The sequence below is a fragment of the Cyprinus carpio genome, chromosome B1, assembly GCF_018340385.1.
Source record: "Cyprinus carpio isolate SPL01 chromosome B1, ASM1834038v1, whole genome shotgun sequence".
Classification (NCBI taxonomy): domain Eukaryota; kingdom Metazoa; phylum Chordata; class Actinopteri; order Cypriniformes; family Cyprinidae; genus Cyprinus; species Cyprinus carpio.
Window position 1 is genome coordinate 12,553,690 of NC_056597.1, and position 21,811 is coordinate 12,575,500.

Sequence of the window (21,811 nt, forward strand, 5' to 3'; positions counted from 1 at the left end):
AATGCATACTCAAAGCAAGTCATCTCAACAAATACTTTATAAACCATATCCACATTTTTGTTTAACATCACCTGGTTTGCCTTTAATTAATTTTAGGGGCTCATTAAGAAATGTGTGTGAAGTAATAGATAAAATTATGAAAAGTCAACATAAATATATTTTAGTATGAATCAATAATGACCTCTCTCCATTTTTAAGAAGTTTCCACTCCCAAAAAGGAGAATCATCAACAGAACGCCAATAGATCCTGATTTGACCTGTCGAAGAAGTGGAATATGATTATTAAGCACAAATTATACTGTGTGTATATATATATATATATATATATATATGATACAAAGACTTGCCATTGTAGTTCACCAGCTTCTGTCGTCTCTTCCCTCACAATAATTTAGCATCTGTCTCACCTTATTTTTATACCTTTCCATTCGATTTCACAACTCCTCCTCTTCTCTGTCTTACTATCTTAAGGGTGAAGAACAGTTTTTTTTATTCATCACACAGAAAACCGTTACACACATCTAGTGACTGAAGCATTTTAACATAAATATATTTAATATAATTAAGAAAAAATAATAGATTTTTTTGTGTGAACTCTTAAAGTTTATGAAGATCAACCTATGCATTCAAGTTTCAATTAATAAAAAAAAAAAAAAAAGGAAAGAAAGAATGAGAAGAGAGATCGTGTCCTGGTGGATTGAAACATGATTACTTGATTACTTGACATGATTACTGCACTCTTCTCTTTACAATCTGAGTCATTATGCACTTTTAACTTTAAGTAATGGTTCAAACCAAACAAGAAATATATCTGCATCTTATTTCCTACATTTGCATGACCCTTCTCTTATCTTTTCCCCACCCTATCAGTATTGTGATTGGAAAACAGGTTAAAATTGCAACAAATTTTATTCTTTAGGATAAATGCCAAATCTTGTTTTCAAGGGGGTCCTATTACACAAGAATCCAAAAACATAACACAAAACAAAGAACAACAACAATCAAAACAACACACCCTACTACAATACTAACACATGAAGTATTAATTATTATATTTATATTATTTATATTTTTATATTTAAAATGGGTTTCATAGACAGTACATTGGTCAGAAAGAGGCAATCTGGTAAATGACAAGTATCTGAAAAGTCTACTACAAGACCAATAAGTCTTGTGGTTGAAGATACAGTTGTGATCTTAACTCCACCTGACACTGCTGGCGACAGTTATCAACCTGAATCGCTTCGTCACTTAATTTGAATTAAATTCATCTGCCAGTAACTTTGTACCACTTTAATTTTCACAACCCCTCCTATTTCTCTCACATCTCCTTCTCAGTTTTTTTTTTTTCATCACACAAAAAAAAAACCCTTAAAGCTGGCCTTATGATGCCTCATGATAAAACAAAGCTACTTGTATTAGACCATAATGCATTAGGTGGCATGAAGCATTAATTCTTCTAATTTTCCATTCATTATTGTAGCTAGAACATAACTGTCAAAAATAGTAATAGCAATTTTCCTCCCAGATCTACTCTCGTCTCCCATTCCTTTTGTAAGATGTTGTTTGTTGTTGCTGTAGTTGGTGTTTTTTTTTTTTACCTTCTCTTACAAACTTAATCATTGATGTTGGTTCTTTTCAACTCTCTTTTTGCTTTATTGCTGAGGATTTTTTTTTAAATATTTTTACATAAATTTACGATGGTGTTATTTGGTTTTATTTGTGTTAATTTTTTTTTTTTGCCGTATTGACTACTATTTGTATAACCACAGTTTTACTACAAATACCATGGTTAAACTATGGTTAGTGTTGCAAAACCAAAGTTAATTTGTGGTTACTATGGTTTAACTATTGATACCATGGTTTTTGGTAATATTTGTAGTAAAACCATGGTTAATTTTCATAAAGGTATAGAGTCTTCTTTCACTATATATCACAGTTAAAGGTTAATGATACTGCTTAAACGTATAGCCTAATCATTTATTAGCCTATTTATTTATTGTTTAAACGTTGCAAATGTTACAGATTATCCATAGATCTACTACAGCAGTGGTTTCCAATCCTGGTTCTGGAGAACCCCCAACACTGCACATTTTAGATGTCTCCCTATTCAAACACACCTGATTCAACTCATCAACTCATTAGTGAGGACTACAAGACCTCAAATGTGTGTGTCAGATAAGAGAGACATCAAAACTGAGCAGTGTTGGGGTTTCTCCAGGACCAGGGTTGGGAACCACTGTACTACAGGATGATAAAACATAGGCTAATTAAATAAAATAGTTGGTCATTTAAAGCCAGCTACAGTTAAAACGTACGTTGGCCTGTATGTTCGTTTCGCAATGCCACAGTCAATGGTTGCTCTTTACCTTAAAAGGATATCAAGTCAAACGAAATCCACCAGAGACCTGCAGGTCCAACCATGATAGACAGTTACTATTTAAGCCCTCTAGCGGTTAAAAATAAAACTGCATGCATGCGTCTTGAGGAAGATCAAGATCAAGATGTTTTGGTTGAGCTCCGGCACTGTTCCGGTGCGTGGGTGGATGCATGCGGTTCAAGGCACTAATGTACCCCTGCAAACAAAACATTTTATTTAGACAGACAAATAAAATAATGGTTTACAAACAGTGAAGGTAAGATCGCTATTTTGAATGATTCATGGTCGATTTTTCTTTGTGACAACAAACTTTCATATTTACGCTAAATAATATTTATCATATTTAAACAAAACAAAAAACAGTCCATAATCGTGACAGCTTGATCCATCTATTCAGTCAAATTGCATTTGATGTGCTGAAGTCGAGCACATTTAAGCCCTATACCAACCAAATTAGTTAAGGTAGGCCTACCTTTTTAATGAGATCTATTTCTCCAACTGAAATTGTAACGATTTTTATCTACTTCTTTATTAATGATGTTAGTAGGGACTTCTAGAGAAATAGCAGGATAGAGCAGACGAGATAGACATTCAGATTTTGATAAAAGAATTCTACCGTTCATTGACAGGTCTCTCATTGACCATAAATTAAATCTATTTTAACTTTTTGAACCACAGGTTGAAAATTAAGCTGTCCCCCTTTCCTTTTCATCTTTGCATATTTTGATTCCTAAATAGGTAACAACATTCTTTACAGGGATGCCATTAATATCGAGAAGTTCACTACTTTTCAGATGAACAACAACTCACTTTTGTTTCAATTTAATTTTTAACCCTGAAACCACTGAAAAGTCATTCAAACAATCAATCAAATTTTTCATGTCTAATGAATCTCTAACAAATATTGTTGTATCATCTGCTAATTGACGGCATTTCATTTCTCTTTCTAAAATCCTGATTCCCGTGAAAATTATATTTTGTTAATGTAAAGGGTAATTGTCTGGGTTACAAGTAAAAATAAAAAAGGAGATACTGGGCATCCCTGCCTTATGCCTCTTTCTAAGAGAAATCTGGGGGTAGTGCCATTTGCAAGTTTTACTGAGCTATTACACCCATTATATAAAGTATAAATGGCCCTTTTAAAGAAATCACCAATGCCAAAAAAATCCAAAGTCTCAAATATAAATTTGTGGATCTACAAAATCTACCAAAAATATAAAACTTTCACTATCAATATAATCATTATAATAATTTAAATCTAGGACCAAATGAATATTATTAGTTATATGTCTGCCCTTCATGAATCCTGATTGGCAATCATCTATAATTTGTTCTAAGCATTTTTTTAATCTTTCTGCAAAAATAATGGCAAACACCTTAACATCATTATTGAGTAATGTAATAGGTCAGCCACAGTGGTTTATATGGCGTGTCACCTACGGGCGAATGACGTAGCCTACAGAATTCTCCGCGAAATCCGTCCCGACACTTCTAAAATATGAATCATTATTATAGGTTTATCACAGTATATTTGGGAAACATAAATACATTTTAAAAGATGGATTTTTATTTTATTTATTTTTTTGCACTTTCACTATAATAATATTTATTGTTTTTTTAAAATACTATTATTTTTTATCATGCTATTTATATATGATTATTTAGGGGGCAAACAAGTGCATTGAAGTGCATTTTACTTAAACAAGTAAAATTATCTGCCATGGGGTAAGAAAAATCATCTTAATGCAAACGTAAACAAGATTAACTTTTGTTCCCCCAGCGGTCTGTGTATCTTCGTATAAATCGATTTTTTTTGATTTAATATTGAAATCTAAAAAATAAAAAAAAAAGTGCTTGCATTTTAATACACTATATTTTAAAGACTTGGATGGCTGAAATTCAGCATAACTGTATATTTAAGCTGTGAATATTTAAACTGACAAAAAAATACACATTTTGAAAAAAAAAAAACAAAAAACAGCAACAACAACATTATTTTCACACTCACATTAAAAATTAACTAATCAGTGTTAACCTTTCAGACTCATTAACATTTCTGTTTAAAAATACCACCTATAATATAATAATATCATCTTATTTTGCTTTACAAATTAGCTTATACAAATGTATTGGTTCAAATTTAACAGAATTTTCAACATTGCAATTCATTTTTCTTCAGTGACTGCAGTTTAACATCCTTTTTAAAACACATTAATCAATTCATTAGTTATTCGTTAATTTACTTCAGTATTTATTTAATTGTGAAAATGTGATCTAAGTGGGACTGTCTTGTAATATTTGGGTGTGCTGTCTATCATTAAGGGCCAGATTTACTACCAGCCTGCACCAGCGCAAACCCTCTTTTGGAATTAAAAATGACTGTCAGGATTTACTAAAGACAATTATTTTTGCGGCTGACATATATGCATTTGTAGAAGTTTCCATTTCAGATGCATGCAGCATTTATGGGAGCAGAGTGTTTAAGTGTCACTCTGGGGACTATTTTTGTAGACAGTAGTTTGCAGGTGGCTCAGAAAGAAGCATCTAGTAAATGACAAACATCTGAAAAGTTACTACTTTTCCACGGCAGACAATGAAACCCCTAATTCTTGTGGTTACAGATACCGTTGTGACTGCTCAGTATCAGTGCTGCCGAAGTTGCTGCAGCTCTCAAGTCGATTGCTCAGTAGACTTGGTTGCTTTACACATTTTTACTATCTACACAAATCTAGTGTAGATTGATGTGTACATTTTAGCACAGGGCCACAACATAAACACATGATGTGACACACGTTAAGTTTTCTGTTAACTTCACTATTTAACAAGATAATTTTACTTGATAATTTTTAAGCCAGCCATACTATATCGCTTTCATTTTCACAACCCATCCTCTTTCTCTCTTTCTCTCACATTTTTTTCCTCACATCTTACTTTCAGAGTTACTTCTAACACATGAAACACCCTTAAAAATGTTGCCTCATGATATCTAAGCTGTGCTTACAGCATTATGCTGCAAAAAGCATTAGTTCATCTAATTTCTTTTTCTAGATGACAAAACTGCCAAAAATAGTATGTATGCTATAAACTCTGTCTTATTTACATCCTTTTTAGAGGCTTAAATGTATAATAATGTATTTAGGAACAGTATGGTAAAAAAAAAAAGATAGATAAATGTGCTAAAAAGACATTTAGAAATGTCTTTCTTGGTCATTTTAAGCAAACTTTGGCCTGTGTTTGTTTAATGGATGCTTCATAACACTGTGAACAGATGTCAGTGATGTGCTTTGACTCAAACAGAAACCAACAGTACTGTTGATTAAGTCAACAACACATTGAAATATATTTCCAGTTGACAAAAATTTTGACATGACCTACGACCTTAAGACAGTACAGTTAACTGAACAGATAGCATAGCTTTCAGGTGCTCACTTCATCTCAGTTCACTGCACACTACTCCCTAAACAGGGGATATCTATTGAAGTTCATTTGACTTGACAAAATCTGTTCATTTTGAATCTGAACACCTTGCAAAGTCATCAAACATGAACAAAAGTTGAGTATATTGTATGTTTAGATAATACATTATGTGCATTTACATAAATATAAATTTATTATCATTTAATTAATGTAAAGTCATATATAAAAGACTTAAACTGAATAATAAATGTCTGTAGCTATTTTTAACATGACATTTAATTTATTTAGTCTGTATAAGCAGTGTATTTGTTTAATGTTTAAGCTGTAAACATGATGGTTGAATTTGGACTGTTGCAAACAATCAAGGGTAAATTCAATAAAAATTCCAGAACCTCAGTTTCTTTTTCACTGTGCTTATTTTAGTGTAGCTTTTTGCAGTATTGGTGTGATGTGCAATGACTGGTGAGTAAATTTCCCCAGATTGCACTCTAATTGAAGAGTGCTGAATACCATGTTAAGTCCACTATGTAGGACACTTTCGATTGTTAGATATAAATAATTTTTGTCCTATTTCGAAACTATCTTTTATTTCAAAGATATTAGAGAAGATTGTATTAGTACAATTGAATGATTTTTTTAGTTAGTAATAATATTTTCAATAGATTTCAGTCAGGTTTCAGAGATGGTCATAGTACAGAGTCTGCTTTATTGAGGGTTTCAAATTATATTTTATTAGATGTAGATTCAGGTAGTCCTGTTGTTTTTCTACTGTTGGATCTTAGTGCAGCCTTCAACACGGTGGATCATGATATCCTCACTGATCGTCTCAAAGACCAAGTGGGTATCCAAGGTCTAGCCTTGGACTGGTGTTCGTCATATCTTAAGGGTAGAACCATTTCATTCAGTTTGGGAAAACTACTCTTCTTCTGTTGTACCATTGACGTTTGGGGTTCCTTAGCGCTCGATTTTGGGACCCCTTTTATTTTCCCTTTATTTGCTTCCATTGGGGAAAGATTTTTGATAAGCACGGTATAAATTACCATCTGTATGCTGATGATTATCAAATTTATTTCCCTTTAAAATATGGGGACCAAATCTTCTCTTGAGTCTTTGTATAACTGTTTGGCTGATGTGAAGTGTTGGTTGGCAAGCAACTTTCTCCAATTGAATGAGGACAAATCAGAGTTTATTGTTTTTGTTCAGAAAGGATGTGGTATGGATTCTAATGACAATCTGTTATGCTCCCTGGGAAAAAACATTCCTTTGTAAAAAAAAAAAAAGAAGTCTTGGCTTTATTTTTGACTCAGAGTTTATATTTGATTGCCAAATTAATGGTGCTGTTAAATCTAGTTCCTTTTATCTTAGATACAGTCGTGGCCAAAAATATTGGCACCCTTGGTAAATATGATCAAAAAAGGCTGTGAAAATTCATCTGCATTGTTAATCCTTTTGGTCTTTTATTTAAAAAATTCACAAAAATGTATCCTTTCATTGGATAATAAGAATTTAAAATGGGGGGAAATATCATTATAAAATAAATGTTTTTCTCTAATACACATTGGCCACAATTAATGGCCCCCTTTTCATTCAATACTTTTTGAAACCACCATTTGCCAGTTTAACAAGTCTAAATTTTCTCCTATAATGCCTGATAAGGTTAGAGAACACTTGACAAGAGATCAGAGACCATTCCTTCATCCAGAATCACTCCAGACCCTTCAGATTCCCAGCTCCATATTGGTGCTTCTCCTCTTCAGTTCACTCCTCTCATTTTCCGTAGGGTTCAGGTCAGAGGACTGGAATGGCTTTAGCAGAAGCTTGGTTTTGAGATCAGTGACCAATTTCTGTGTTGTTTTTGAGGTTTGTGTTTGGGTTATTGTATGATTGTAAGATCCAAACATGGCCCATTATAAGATTTCTGACAGAGTCAGTCACTTACTGATTTTTTATCTGTTGGTATTTGATAGAATCCATGATGCCACATATCTAAACAAGATGTCCAGGACCTCCAGCATAAATATAGGCCCACAACATAAAAAATACAGCTGTATATTTCATTGTACACATGGGGTACTTTTTTTCTCTGTGTTCACCAAAGCCATCTTGAGTGTTTGCTGCTAAAAAGCTAATTTTTTAGTTTCATCTGATCATAGAAGCCATTCCCATTTAAAGTTCCAGTCATGGCTGATAACATATGCTTTAGTTTGTTTTTCAATGAGCTAGGAGAATTTTTCTTGTAACCCTCCCAAGATGTGTTGATGTAGGTTCTGTTTGACAATTTTTTTTTTAAAGGTTTTCTGAACCAGAGACTCAACTAGTTTCTGCAATTCTCCAGCTGTGACCCTTGGAGAGTCTTTAGCTACTCAAACTCTCCTTCTCAACCGCACATTAGGACGATATAGACACACATCCTCTTCCAGGCAGTTTTTTGTAACATTTTCTGTTGGTTGGAAATTCTTAATTATTGCCCTGATGGTGGAAATGGGAATTTTCACTGCTCTAGCTCTTTCTTAAAGCCACTTCACTAATTTGTGAAGCTCAATTATCTTTTGCTGCACATCAGAAATGTATTCTTTTGTTTTTTCTCATTGTGATGGATGATTAAGGGAATTTGGGCTTTGTTTTCCCTCCTCTTTATATTTCTGTGAAACAGGAAGCCAGAGCTGGATGAGTTCATGTTTATAATCATGCTGGAGTGCTCAAAATTGTGAATATGAATGGGAATATACTTCAGAGATATTTGACTCATAAGAATTTATGGGGTGCCAATAATTGTGTAAATTTGAGAAAAATTTAGCCAAGTTGAAGTTTATTCTCTCTTTCAGTGATTTGGAGAAGGTTGTTCATGCCTTTGTGTCTTCTCGTCTGGATTATTGCAATGCTTTGTATCTGGGTGTGAGTCAGGCTTCTCTCTCTTGCCTGCAGCTGGTTCAGACTTCAGCTGCTAGGCTTTTAACTGGTACCAAAAAGAGAGACCATATTACTCCTGTTCTGATTTCACTACATTGGTTACCAGTTCGATACAGAATTCAACATAAAGTGTTGTTATATGTTTTCAGATCTCACCATGGCCTGGCACCAGAGTATGTTTCCAATTTAATTTGTCTACATCAACCTTTGAGATCTCTTCGCTTGCTGTGCCTGATGATTCTACGATCATGCTTGAAATGTAGAGGAGATAAAGCTTTTTCCGTGGCTGCCCCTAGACTATGGAATGAGCTTCCCCTTTCCTTAAAAACGTCTCCTGGGGTATTTTCAGAGGATGTTAAAAACATATTTATTTTCTTTGGCTTTTAATAACTTGTATGTGGATTGTATGGATTTGTTTTTGTTTTTCTCTTTCATGTACAGCACTTTGGTGCCCATTGTGGTTTTTTGAAAGTGCTTTAGAAATAAGTTTGAGTTGAGTTTGAGTTGAGTTGATCGGAATGCACCCTATGTCTATGTGCCTTGTTTCCAGTGGCAACAAATTAAATGCTAAATTTTCCCTAAGTAAGGTTTATATCTTATAGGTCATAGTTTTTTTTTTTTTTTTTTAGCTTTTATAAGCTATCAAAAATACACAGAGTCAAGATTGCTGCATCAGACCAGGGCCCGGTTCCCCAAAACGTTCTTATCGCTAAGTAGTTCTTAACCTATTCCCTAACCTCTCTCTTAATGTTATGGCACGATTCCCGACACGTTCGTATGCTAAGTATATCTTCTGTAAGTCACACTTTCGTAAGGTTGGTCTGGACCATTCGTAAGCTCTCTCTTAGCGTTGTTTGAGCTCAAGACGCTAGTCGGCGCCACTGTGAAGCAGTCTTTAGAATTCAGCGCAGCGCAGTACAAGTCCAACTATGGTATGTTGACAATGTTGTGGCTCAAAATTGATTTTATGTTATGGACATTTTAAGACTAATAATAAAATATGTTCGCAATGGATACAGGCCCAGGGGCGTGTCTAGAGCATTTTAAATGGGGTGGCCAGTCTGGGGCACTGGCTCAAAAGAGGTTGGCGGGGAAAATTTCACGTTAAGAAAATATGTGAAAATGGGCATTAAGACTAGAGCACCCTCACTAATTTTAGAAGCACCATCAGTGATTATTTCTGGAACCTGGTTAATACGCTTTTATTGCAAAACTATATACAAAAACAACAAAATACAAATGCACATAATAAAACAATTGAATAAATGCATATTTATAAGTTAAGCACTTAACTAAAATAAGAAGGCTATTAATAAAATAAATAACTAAGGCTGACTATAATCAGCTTGCTTCCATTTAATGAGATAAGCCTACTCCTAATCTGAGGTGGCACCTGGGGTGGCCAGCCAAATTTCAGGGGTGGCCGGTGAAGTATTTATGAAGTTGACTTTATTTGGTATCAGAACTAATATGGTGGTAATTAGCCGAGGCTATTTCGTAATGTCATTAAAGTGTTTAAATTGCCAGTCACTTTTGATAATTAAAATCTGGCAAAAAATTGACTCTAAATGGCTAAGATCTATAAATGGGTAAGCATGGTGGTGTCCAGTAAGCGACCAACTAGGGCAGCGATTCAACGTGTCCTTGTATTGAATCAAAGACGGCGCCGGCTGCAGAGCCGTTTAGTCCATGTCAATTTTTTTATTCTGCAAAACTTAAGCCCTTTTGACATTTTGCCTGACGTGCTATATTTAAAAAAAAAATCGCCTCCCAAGACAACTCATTATGGAGCTGCTGGACCTTATCAGACCTGCGCTTGCCAGGCTAACGCGTCGGAAATTTGCTTTAAGCCCTGAAGTCGGGGAATTCTGGTTGTAAAGTACCTTACCATTAATATAAAAGTGTATTACATAATTTTTGGAAGTCGTTAAACCCATGTCAAGAAGCTGCACAAGTGGCACAACGGGATAAGGAGGGTGGATGATGATTAGCGAGGGATACCCGGTCCGTCTACCCGTCACAACATATCGTGTGAACATATTACTGACGATTTGATAATTTAAATTAATAGTCTATATTTTAAGGATAACTTAAACTATTTTTAAAATAAATGTTACTGGAATAATTTGAGGAATGTTTTATTTGCATAGAACGTGTTGTCTTTCTTGGGTGAGTAGGGCTGGGGTCAAACACCGCATTAGCAGGGGCGTCGGACTGGGGGGTAAAGGGTACCGAGTACCCAGGGCCCGTGAGACATACATATACATGCACTAACATTTGTATAGCGGTTTATATACAAATAAAAAAGTTCCTGTGCAAAACTAAACTTGTAGTTAGGCACTGGTTTGGTATATAAAAAAAAGTCATTTTCATGCTGTGCAGGGCCCCACCACACCTCTCGAATCAATGTAAATGGTACGACCCGCAGGTCAGGTGCTTCTGCTGCGGACCTGCGGTGAATCAGTGAGTTAATGAGACAGGAGCTGGAGTTAGCCGTGATATGAACTAGGAAGACAGGGGAAGAGTCATGTCTTTCCTTAAGAAAGGAAAATCAGGGGCTCAAAAACGAAAAGAAAAGAAGATTAAAGAGAGAAAGGCAAATGAGGGCAAGGAGTTGCTCACTCAGTTTTTTGAAAAGAAAGGTGAGCTCCAAATGCATCATCGAGCATTGACATTGTTTTAACATAAATATCTACTCCAGGCAGAATAGCATACATTTTATGTTTCGTACTCTATTTGAATAATATACCAATACTTTATAGTTTCACACCCTACATAGCGAGCAAACAATATTTCTGGGTAAATAACAGGGGGTGTGAGAAGCAGACGGAGGCGGAGCTGGGAGCTCAACACACTGCCACTCCAGGCAGCTGCGCAGCTGGTCTCCTCTTCTGCTGCAGTTTCTCCCCAGAGTCAGAAGTTTACATGAAAACACTGTATATTTCCCTCCATTGTCAAAATCTAACACCCGCGAAAACACAGATCGTAAGCGCCTATTTTACCGAATTGTTATGCAAATTAGCTCGCGCACGCTCTTACATTAAGTACAGGATTGTTCTCAGTTTAATGCACATCTTAATGATTGAAAAATGACTTATTTTAAAACGTAATTCAAAGACTGAATGTCTAGTTTGGCGGTTAGTGTACCCTGTGATTCTATAGTCTGCATTTATTTTAAACAGGCAAATAATCAGCAATTAACTTGTACTTAGCCTACACTTTAAAACAGGTATTGGACCATACCCTGTATTTTAGCCAACCTTTTGAAGCCATATATTTCAGTTTCAGACCCTGCAGCAGCAGGCCCCTCATCATGGCCAGGTGAACGCAGTGACAGTGAGGTGAATGTGACAGTGAGATAAGGTTAGCTTTTAGTGGAATTGCCTGTTTTAACACTTAGTAATTAGTAATTAAGTGTTAAGAGGAAATAAGCAAAATGTGTACATTGTTATTGTACACATTTAAACTTTAAAGGGATAGTTCACCCAAAAATGAATATTCTGTTGTCATTTACTCTCCCTCAAGTTGTTCCAAACCTGTATGATTTCCTTTCTTCGGCTAAACACAAAAGAAGATATTTTAAAGAAGGTTGGTAATTAAACAGTTGCTGGTCCCCATTGACTTACCCACAGCCTTGCAATACTCTCTGTAGAAACTCAGTTGGCCAAAAAACTGGACTTTAAAGACCTGACCAGCAAATTTGCGCATGCAAAGACCTGTCAATGGACATTTAGTAAAAACTGTCATTATTTAGTTTGTGTTTATTAATGTTCAGACCAAAGTCTTTTCCTCATTTGGTATAGTCATTGTTCAGAACTGCTTTACAGTATATTTGATTTAGTCCAGGTTTGGACCTGCTAGACCTTGTTGTCATCTCAGTAAGTAGTAGTACTTTTGACAATAAAACAAAAATATATTAATCAGAGTGTGGCTTATTTTGTTTACATTTATGTGTTTTTATGATAAAAAAAATGCAATACCCCACCCATTGGTATCACTATGGTATTTTGTACGGGGGCCCAGCAAGATGGTTTGTACCCAGGGCCCAAAATTTGGTGCTACGCCCCTGGTCTTTCTTAACGGCCGTAATGCACCTTCGCGTGAAGTGGAAAATCGATTCCTGAGCAATCGATGCCAACTTATTCAGCACCTTCACTTGGGACAGCGCCTTTGTAACGTCGGACGTAAGCGGCAGCGTGTTAAGAAGCTTCCTAAGGGACACTTCGGGGAACACACTTAGGAACATAAACAACTTTGGTAAGATATATCTTTCGAGTCTTCTTAGCGCGCTAAGAGTGAGCGTTATCGGGGAACCGGGCCCTGAACAGTCATTTATTTATTCTTTTCACACTCTCTGCGTCTTAAATACGCATCAACAAAACTCTCTAACTTTTAAAGGTGATGTGTCAAATATGCATATGTGTGTGTGTATGTCAGTGATGTGTGAATTATGTATCACTGATGTGTGGGTTGCTTGCCCCTACATTATTATTATTATTTAAAGGGGCCATGAACTGAGAAACCAAAATTCCCTTGATCTTTTGACATATAAGAGGTCACTGTATGATAAAAACATTCTGTAAGTTTCAAAACTCAAATCTTTCTTGTTAGTCTAAAAACAGCTTATATTGAAGCCAATCTGCCAAAACGACAGGTTGTGGAATGTGCCACTATGATGTAATAGTGTGGCTAAACCCCACCTCTGCAGAAGAAGATCAATGTCTGCTTCTACATCACTGCCTGTTTAGCCCCGCCCACCGATTCATGCATGCAGTGTTTACGAGAGAGGCAAATTGGTCTACGCAAAAAGATGCCTCCGAAGACAACGAGACACTATGCAGTGCCAAGTTGTGGAAAAACAGTCTTTGCATCACTTTCCTTCTAATCCCAACATTAGGAAAAGGTGGATGAACTTTATTTTGAATGAAGTTCCAGGCTGTGTCAGTAAGAACTTGGTCCTTTAATTTGTTTACAAACAAGGCACAATTCGATGTGAGATTTTCGGAAAGATAGAAACTAAAAGACGATGCTGTGCCGAATATATATTGGATCCAACAGTAATGTTGTAACACACAAGTGTAACTAACTTTTTTTATTACGTGATCACTATTGCTTTGTATGTTAAACATTGTTTAATATGAGTATTTATGCATTTTTAACCTTAATCACAGCAGCGTCCATCTATGAAGGACGTAGGCTGTCAAACACACACAACTGTTAGCCAATCAGAGCAGTGGGTGTTTACTTCCGAGTCTACAATCCGCCATCTTACCGTATCTTACTGCATTTGAACTGTAACTCATTCAGCAGTCTTCACACTGAAAACCAAATGCTTTTAGTAATATTAACCTTCTAATGTTAACCATTGTACTTTTTACTCTTAAACGGAATGTTCAGATATGTTGTCAGTCTTGTTTCTCTGTCATAAATCACTAATTAAGATGAGAACATTTTATTTATATTACAAATTACAAGTAAATGTATTTTTTTTATTGCCCTGAGCCTCCCCCATAACCTGCATCAAAGTTTAGAATCAAATTAATGGAATTACTGGTAGTATAAAAAAGTATTAACAACATATAATAGCTCAGAAAATTTTTTATCATGCAATGTTTCCTTGATATTCCTGATATTCTTTCACAATTAGTTGAACAATAAACAATATCACAAGATAAAAAAACAACACATACAGCTGCAAAGCTACATTTGGGTGTATACTATACAATCACATGAATTATTAAATATTATTAACTAATTGCTAGTTATGGCCATGCAAACACTATGAGCTACATACTTACTATTTAATACTATTTACAAAATATAGATCAGTCAGGCAAATAATTCATTTTGACCGATTGATTTTGAGATGTTTAAAATTGGGGCCACAGCTATAGTTAAAATATTCCTTATGTTAAGGCAAATGTAAAATTAGGGGAAGTTCAGCTTCAGAAATTGATAGCTTATGGAGGCTAAATATTCTTTTTTATTTATAATGTTGGCATATCTGTCTAGACTGTTTTATGTGGAAGGGTCTAAGTTTAGTGGAAAAAAATGATATTAGTTATTATTAGATATTAGTCATTATCGTATGAAGTGCAATTAATGAAGAACTATGAATATATATATATATGTATGTATATGTTTTTTTATTTTTTTTTATTTTTTATTCCTCCCGAAGTGCTGTGATCAGCACTATTAACTATAACGTTCGAAGGAAAATGCTCCGGAGTCGTTGGAGAACTTCTCATCAGTTTTGATTGAATGCTCGCTGTGGTCTCTGCTCCTGTACAGTGAATTACTGCTCTGAACATGTGAATCTGATACCTACAACACAGAGCAAGAGACAGACAGGCAAAGATTATCTTCATTTTCATCCTAACTAGATAGATGTAATGCTGCTGTCAACTTGCTCACAAAATGCAACCTCTTCAAATTTTCTTTGCCTTGTATTGGTCTGCTCCTTTCAAAAAGTTCAGCAGAATGATGTCACAAAGCACTGTACCCTAAAATATAAAAAATAAACCAAACGAAAAAAAAAAAAAAACATAAGAAAAAATGACATTTTTGTCCACTGAAATGTGTCTCATATTCCGGTATATTCTGATATTTAATCTTCCCATTAATGTTAACAATATGAATTATTTTCTATTGTGAATCATTTCAGAACATGAACAATGATAAAACATTTGTATGCATCCATTAATGTCAGGCCTTCATGGAAATACATGAATTGGTGTATCTCAAAATGTACTTTAATTAATGATGTTCAAGATGAGGATGGATGTCATGAAAATTATAGTTATATAAAAAGACAAATATACCGTATATTATACAAAAGAACTGGTATGTGGTTCTCTGAGATATTACCTGGTTTCCATAAAGTATCTGCATTATGCAAGTAAATTATGTCTATACTGATCGATCTTTCCTGAAGATCTAGGGCCAGTCAGGCGGTTTGCTCACTTCTCACTTGGGTCACATTTCAGATGATTTTACACATTTTCATTATTTGAGTTATTTCATTACATGCTTACACTGGTCAGAACTGCAGTAAAAGTCTTGTGCTTGGACAGACCAGGACTGTCACACACACATTTTTTTTCTAAGACTCCCAATTTTTGCTTGAATTGACTGACATTTTAAAGTTTTTTCTAAGAAGGGCGTATGCCAAAATGTAAGTACACTGAATAAGTGTACTTACAACTAAAAGATATATTTGAATCGGATTTGGTGAAACTAAACGGTTTAATGTACATGCACAGAAACTAGTAATGAAGACACATACCACACCAACAGAAGTGAACGCAGCAACCATGTTGATTAGAGTTGGGATCATGTCAAATTTTCCTGCCTTTAAAGAGAAGATGTAATGAGCAATTATGCTCACACTTGCATTGAAAATACACAAACATGTTGATATGAACTCACATCTCCATTAACCAGCACATCAAATCTGATGGCGTAGGCTTTCAGCAGAGTGCGATACTCAGTCCCGTTCTCCATTTTAAAATACTTTGCGTACCTAAGGACAAAGATTTAGACAAATAAGGGTTATCCAACCTGTTAACTTTGAATGATTTAGTGCCTTTTTGTAATATTTTATACACTCTTAAAAAAAAAGGTTTTTTCACAGCAAGGCCATTTGGTTCTTTATGGAACCATTTAGACAATAAGGTTCTTCTATGGCATCGTGAAGCAGCTTTATTTTTAAGAGTGTAGTATGGGGGCCACTCTAAAAGTTTGGTGAGTAACAACTACAAATATCAGGAATTAAGTCATATGAATGAAGTATGTGCGGTTGCTTGTGCAGTATCATTAGAGCTCTGCAGACTGCAGCATTCTTCATTCAACTTTAAGGTAGAAACAAAAGCTTCCAGAACCTGAAGTTGTATCCTGGAGACACAGTGGTCTTCTCTGACATGGCGTCCAGGCGAGTGAAGGAGTAGGCCGGCTTGCACTCATCATCTGCCTTGTCTAAATCACACAGCCATGCTATTTTTATCCCTATCACTCTCCCCCTGAGAGAGAGAAAGAGAGAGATACCTTACACAAATCCAATTTGACTTTGCACTTAAGGAGAAATAAAGATAATTAAATTTTCGGAGAGAAAAATCTGAGTTTTTTTATTCAACTATTATTAGATACTTTTATAAAAACAGTTAATATGGACAGTCTTTCTTTGTTGTCTTTTAAACTATTTCCATTGGTGGAGGTAAAATATTATGAACTAACTGGCCAAATTAGTTTTAAATGATCTGTGTATCAAACGTATTTATAGAATTGTTGTATAGAAGCAATCTAACACTCACATAAATAAATACATTAATTACAGTAAGAAAGCAAGGGTGAAATTAACCAAATAAATAATAAAATAACACTCACTTTTTTAGCAGAGTAGTGAAGTCCTGTTGTGCAAATCGGATCACATCCCCCACTTTGAATATTGGACAATACATGTTACTCTCAAAGTCAAATTTGCACTGCTTTATGTAGGAGCTATTGATGTTGGGCAAAAAGTTTCCTCTGAAAGGAAAATAGAAATATTTAATAACATCAGAAATGCAGATATTATCTTGCAACAATTTGTCTTCGTGTGTAATTGGCATTACTTTGTGAAGTTAAAACGTGGGAAGCGAATGCTGTTCTTGATGAAGATGGTAAAGTTCTCCACCTCCATCATGGGGGTTTCTGAGTAAGAAAAATCTTCATCATTCCTTTTATTCAACCATTTACACATCTATTCATTTGTTCATTTACAAGCAGACTCACGGCTGAATTTCATCAATCTCTGCAGGGACACCATCCTTTGATCTCACAGGTTTTTGTAGGTAGCATTGAAGTTCACACATCGTCCTGTCAGCAACCCTTGAGACAGCCAACGAAAATTAACATAACATATAGACCAGGGCTGTTCAAATCTGCTCCAGGAGGTCCACAGTCCCAGCTCCAACCCCAATTAATAAAACCACCTGAACCATCTAATCAAGGTCTTCAGACTCACTACATATGTCCTAATTCAAAGGATGCATCCTTTGAAGGCTGCTTTTGTCACTAGTGCACAACAAAACCGTTTAAATGGTCTGGGCAACAAAGGATTCATCTGTTGTATTCTTCATTGCCTGAAATACAACAGATGAATCTTTGTGGTCCAAACTATCCCACTGTTCATTGTGCACTGGTGACGATAGTTTTTTCCGTTGGCACGGATAGCCTTGTAAGCAGCACGCTGACATATGGCGCAATTGCACTTCGATGTCCCGATTTCGAATACTGCCTCGTGGACCTTTTCCTGTTCCCACTCACTTCCTGTCATATCGCTACTATCCTGTCATAGCAAAATGCCAAAAAAAAAAAAAAAAAAAAATGCTTTTAATAAAAGAAAATTCCGGATTACACTTTTAAATTAAGTATTGGGTTTAAAAAACACAACTTTCTTTATCTTTCTTTTATAGATAATTAAAACTATTTATTATGTACATAAATGGACCAAGGTGAACATATTTAGACAGGTTTTTATTTTGTACATTATTGTCATATTTTGAAATTTTTTTAACAGTTATAGTACTGACTTTTTTAAATGGTACTTTAAAAGTTCTGTAGAAGAAAAGAGCAATCCTCTGTATGCTAGACCATTCCATTTGACAATGCACGGTCTGACCTTTGAAGGTTTGGCCTTTTAAGTCCGCATGCTTTAAAGAATGCAGCCTCTGAATTGGAACACAGCTACTAGAAACTTCCAGGCAAGTAGCTGGTCTGAGCTAAACTCTACAGGATGTGGGGCCCTTCAGGAGCAGGATTGGACACCCCTGATATTAGCCCTTACTGTGATGATTTTGAGCTCTGCCCAAATAGACCATTAAGGGGGTCAAATTTTAATCAATTGATATTTTTATGACGTTACTGTGTTAAATAGGTTTTCCTTGACAATTTCAGGATCACAAAACAAACGGTAAGATTAAATGCAAAATAATTCACAAGTATATTTAATTTTTATATTGTAAAAATGTGATGATTCCTAATGATTTGGTCTTTCAATAAACTCAAAGAAGAAAAATCTTACCATTGCTAGATGGTTTTGACATAAGCTTCTTACAAGTACCGTCACTCTCACATTTGAATTTCAACTCGCTCTAAAGAGAGTTAAATGTACAAACACATAAACACACACAGAGACAAGAATCAATCAAATTCATGTACATTAATCTTGACAGATTTCAGTGTCCTCGCTCACCTCTGGACATTGTCCTTGAACTTGATTTTCTGTTGTGATGAGCTTAGTGATGATGCAGAACACTGATGCCCCCCTGGCACACACACACCCACACACACACACACACGCGCACACACACACATTACTTACATAAAAAGACATACTATATAAAATGAAGACATTTGAATTTCAAATAGTACAAAGTATTTGCTGCATTTATGAACAGATTTTCCAAATTAGAACATCCTCAAATGTCTCCAAAGGAGATTTTTTTTTATACTTAATTATCTTTTCATGACAATTCAGTCATCAAATAATGTGATATGTTATATAAACAAACATAGATTATATGTAGTTTACAGTATATGTATATGTACTGTATTAAAGTATATTGTATATATACTTTACTAAAGTATATACATCTCTAAATATTTTAAAACTGCTTGAAATTTACTTGAGTAGGTGTGACATAATCGGCTACATCCATGATCCGGTTGTTATACTCTCCAAAGCCTTTCACTTTAGTCATGACTGATGATTCGATAGCTGTGTCTCTCACTTGATATGCTTTCTCATACAAAAACACCCAGCTGAGGGAGGTTGGATAGGGTGGAAATAGAGAGAAGGAGGGGGGAAAAGATGGTGTTTAGCGTTAAAAGTGGTTTAATTACTTTCTTTTTTTTACTTTCTTTAATGTAAAACATTCACAAATATTACAAAATACTAAAAAAAAGTACCCTATGCTGTCCAAGCACTTTTTTTTTTTTACCAAGATCAAAAAGATGATTCCTACTTTCATACAATTGCCTCTTAAAGTACTTTAAATCAATTATGTTAAAAAGACTAAACACAAACCATTGAATTGTCTGGTAATGTTTAATCAAATTTACTATAATATATTTCACTTTACAATGTTTTTAAAACAGAAACCAGTTTGATTTTTTTTTTATTTGGTTTGGGCACAATCATAAATCTATCTATTCCACTGACATTATAAAAAACACTGTTTCAAAACAACTCACCCAATGAAGTATGTGATGATGAGGAGTTGGACGACACGGTTTATGATGACAATAGTCCAGCTCTTTACCACCACGGACTTGGTCGTCTCATAGGTAAAGAAATCTGTAATGGTTCCACATTTTTCCAGAACACTGCTGCATTCACAAAAATTACACTCTGCGTGTATCAACGTATTTGTGTGAATTTTTAGTTAGGAATATAGTGTAAATGCTTCGGAGATATATCTGTCCAAATGCTTGATCCTGCTTTTTTATAATCGAAAACCCATGGATTGTCAATAAAAGTCAAACAAGCTCTTCAATAATCTTCCTTATTTGTTTGCCTGATAAAAAGTCTCCACATCTTGAGAGAAGATACTTTCACAGAAGACCCCCTCTCTTCCTCTTAGTCCCTCCCCTTCTCCTCCCTCTTTCCTCATTCTTCCTCCTTCAGTAATTCAATCCCTTCTTCAGACATAAAATGTACGTTACACTCAGATGCTTTCTTACCAAGTAACTTGCAAAAGTACACAAACCACAATCAAACAATTACAAATCAAAGTTAAGTATTAGTCCCAAAGAAGTTTCCTAAAGTCTTCTAATGTACATAAGCATACATACAGTATCCATAATAATAAAAACAGCTGAATCAGATGCAGGGTATTAGGAGTGCATAAAAAATGCTATATGTTCAGTGTGTGAGAGGTCTGGGAATAGTTGAACCTAGGCGAGTGACTTGCACATAATATCATTACAATATCATAGATTACATCTATGCCTTCTTTGCCCATGAGTTAATGGAACGTATTTAATCATTTGCAATATTAGCTTGTTATCTAAACCATCATGTTCTGATGAGATTGACTGATGGTTTTTTTATGCTTGGAGGCACATAATGTTGTACGTGTAAAAATAATAGTAATAATATTATCAATAATAATGTTAGTTGCATTGATTTATAATAATATTACGAATTATTAGCAATAATGTAAGTTTTATTTTTTTACTATTATTATGTATTTTTAATTAACCTTTTCTCTTTTACCATTCAAAAGTTTGGGGGCGATATATTTAATTTTCTTTTTCAAAGAAGTCCCTTATGCTCACTAATTATTAAATCTATAAAAATATTATCACAATGTAAAATAGGTCTAAATTACATTTATTCCTGTGTTGAATATTTTTCATAATTTCTTTGATGAATAGAAAGTTCAAAAGAAAATGTAATATGAAATATTTGTAAAATAAAATGCGTAAAAATCTTTCCTGTCCCTTTTGATTAATGTACTTGCGGAATGAAAATTTTACAGTAGTATATTAATCAAAGATAGAAAGCAGATATCAACTTTAATGGAGGATGTTTAAAACATATCAAGTTAAAATGTAAATAAAAATTTTTATATTATATTTTACATATATATCAGAGGAACAAAGGCCTTCTAACACTGAAACGTCAAGCTGTTCTTCTACAAAGAGCTGGACGAGAATGTCATATAACTCTGATTCCAATTAAGCGAATGGAAAAAAAAATGCGATTAGGATTCATCCCACAACAAGCACTAACGCACACACACTTTAAACCACAACTGAGAGGGTACCATTTCTTGACATGGCCAAGTGAGCAACCATTAACATGTGGTTACCCTCACTCTATAAGTACAATACATCTGGGACTCGCTGCCCCCCGCAAAAAACACACACAAACCAGGAGTAACGCATGACTGAGGACCAAATCAAATGAGAGACAGCAGAGTGAGGCTAAGCTCAAGTACTGCTGGGAGTATTTGAAGATGTCTATCAGTCAAGGATAATGTTGAGTGTTAGATGTCTCCTGATGATTCGATTGTCTTGAAACAGGATCTTGAGATGAAGGGAGGACACAGAGAGAAAAGT

General features: G+C 34.9%; 1 protein-coding gene and 1 pseudogene across 1 annotated transcript in view; both read right to left on the reverse strand.

Moving 5' to 3' along the window:
- The window catches only part of LOC109072560 (lectin-like), an 89,541-nt gene extending 89,112 nt beyond the window's left edge, over positions 1 to 429 (reverse strand). The window contains exons 1-2 of the mRNA XM_042716615.1: positions 348 to 429; positions 182 to 257 (exon numbers count right to left, since the gene is read on the reverse strand). Coding sequence (XP_042572549.1) covers positions 182 to 257; positions 348 to 350 — 79 coding nt within the window. The 5' untranslated portion in view covers positions 351 to 429. The remainder of the gene's footprint in view (positions 1 to 181; positions 258 to 347) is intronic.
- Positions 430 to 14,628: 14,199 nt separating this feature from the next.
- On the reverse strand, positions 14,629 to 20,709 carry LOC109052665 (annotated as a pseudogene).
- Between the last annotated feature and the right edge of the window lie 1,102 nt (positions 20,710 to 21,811).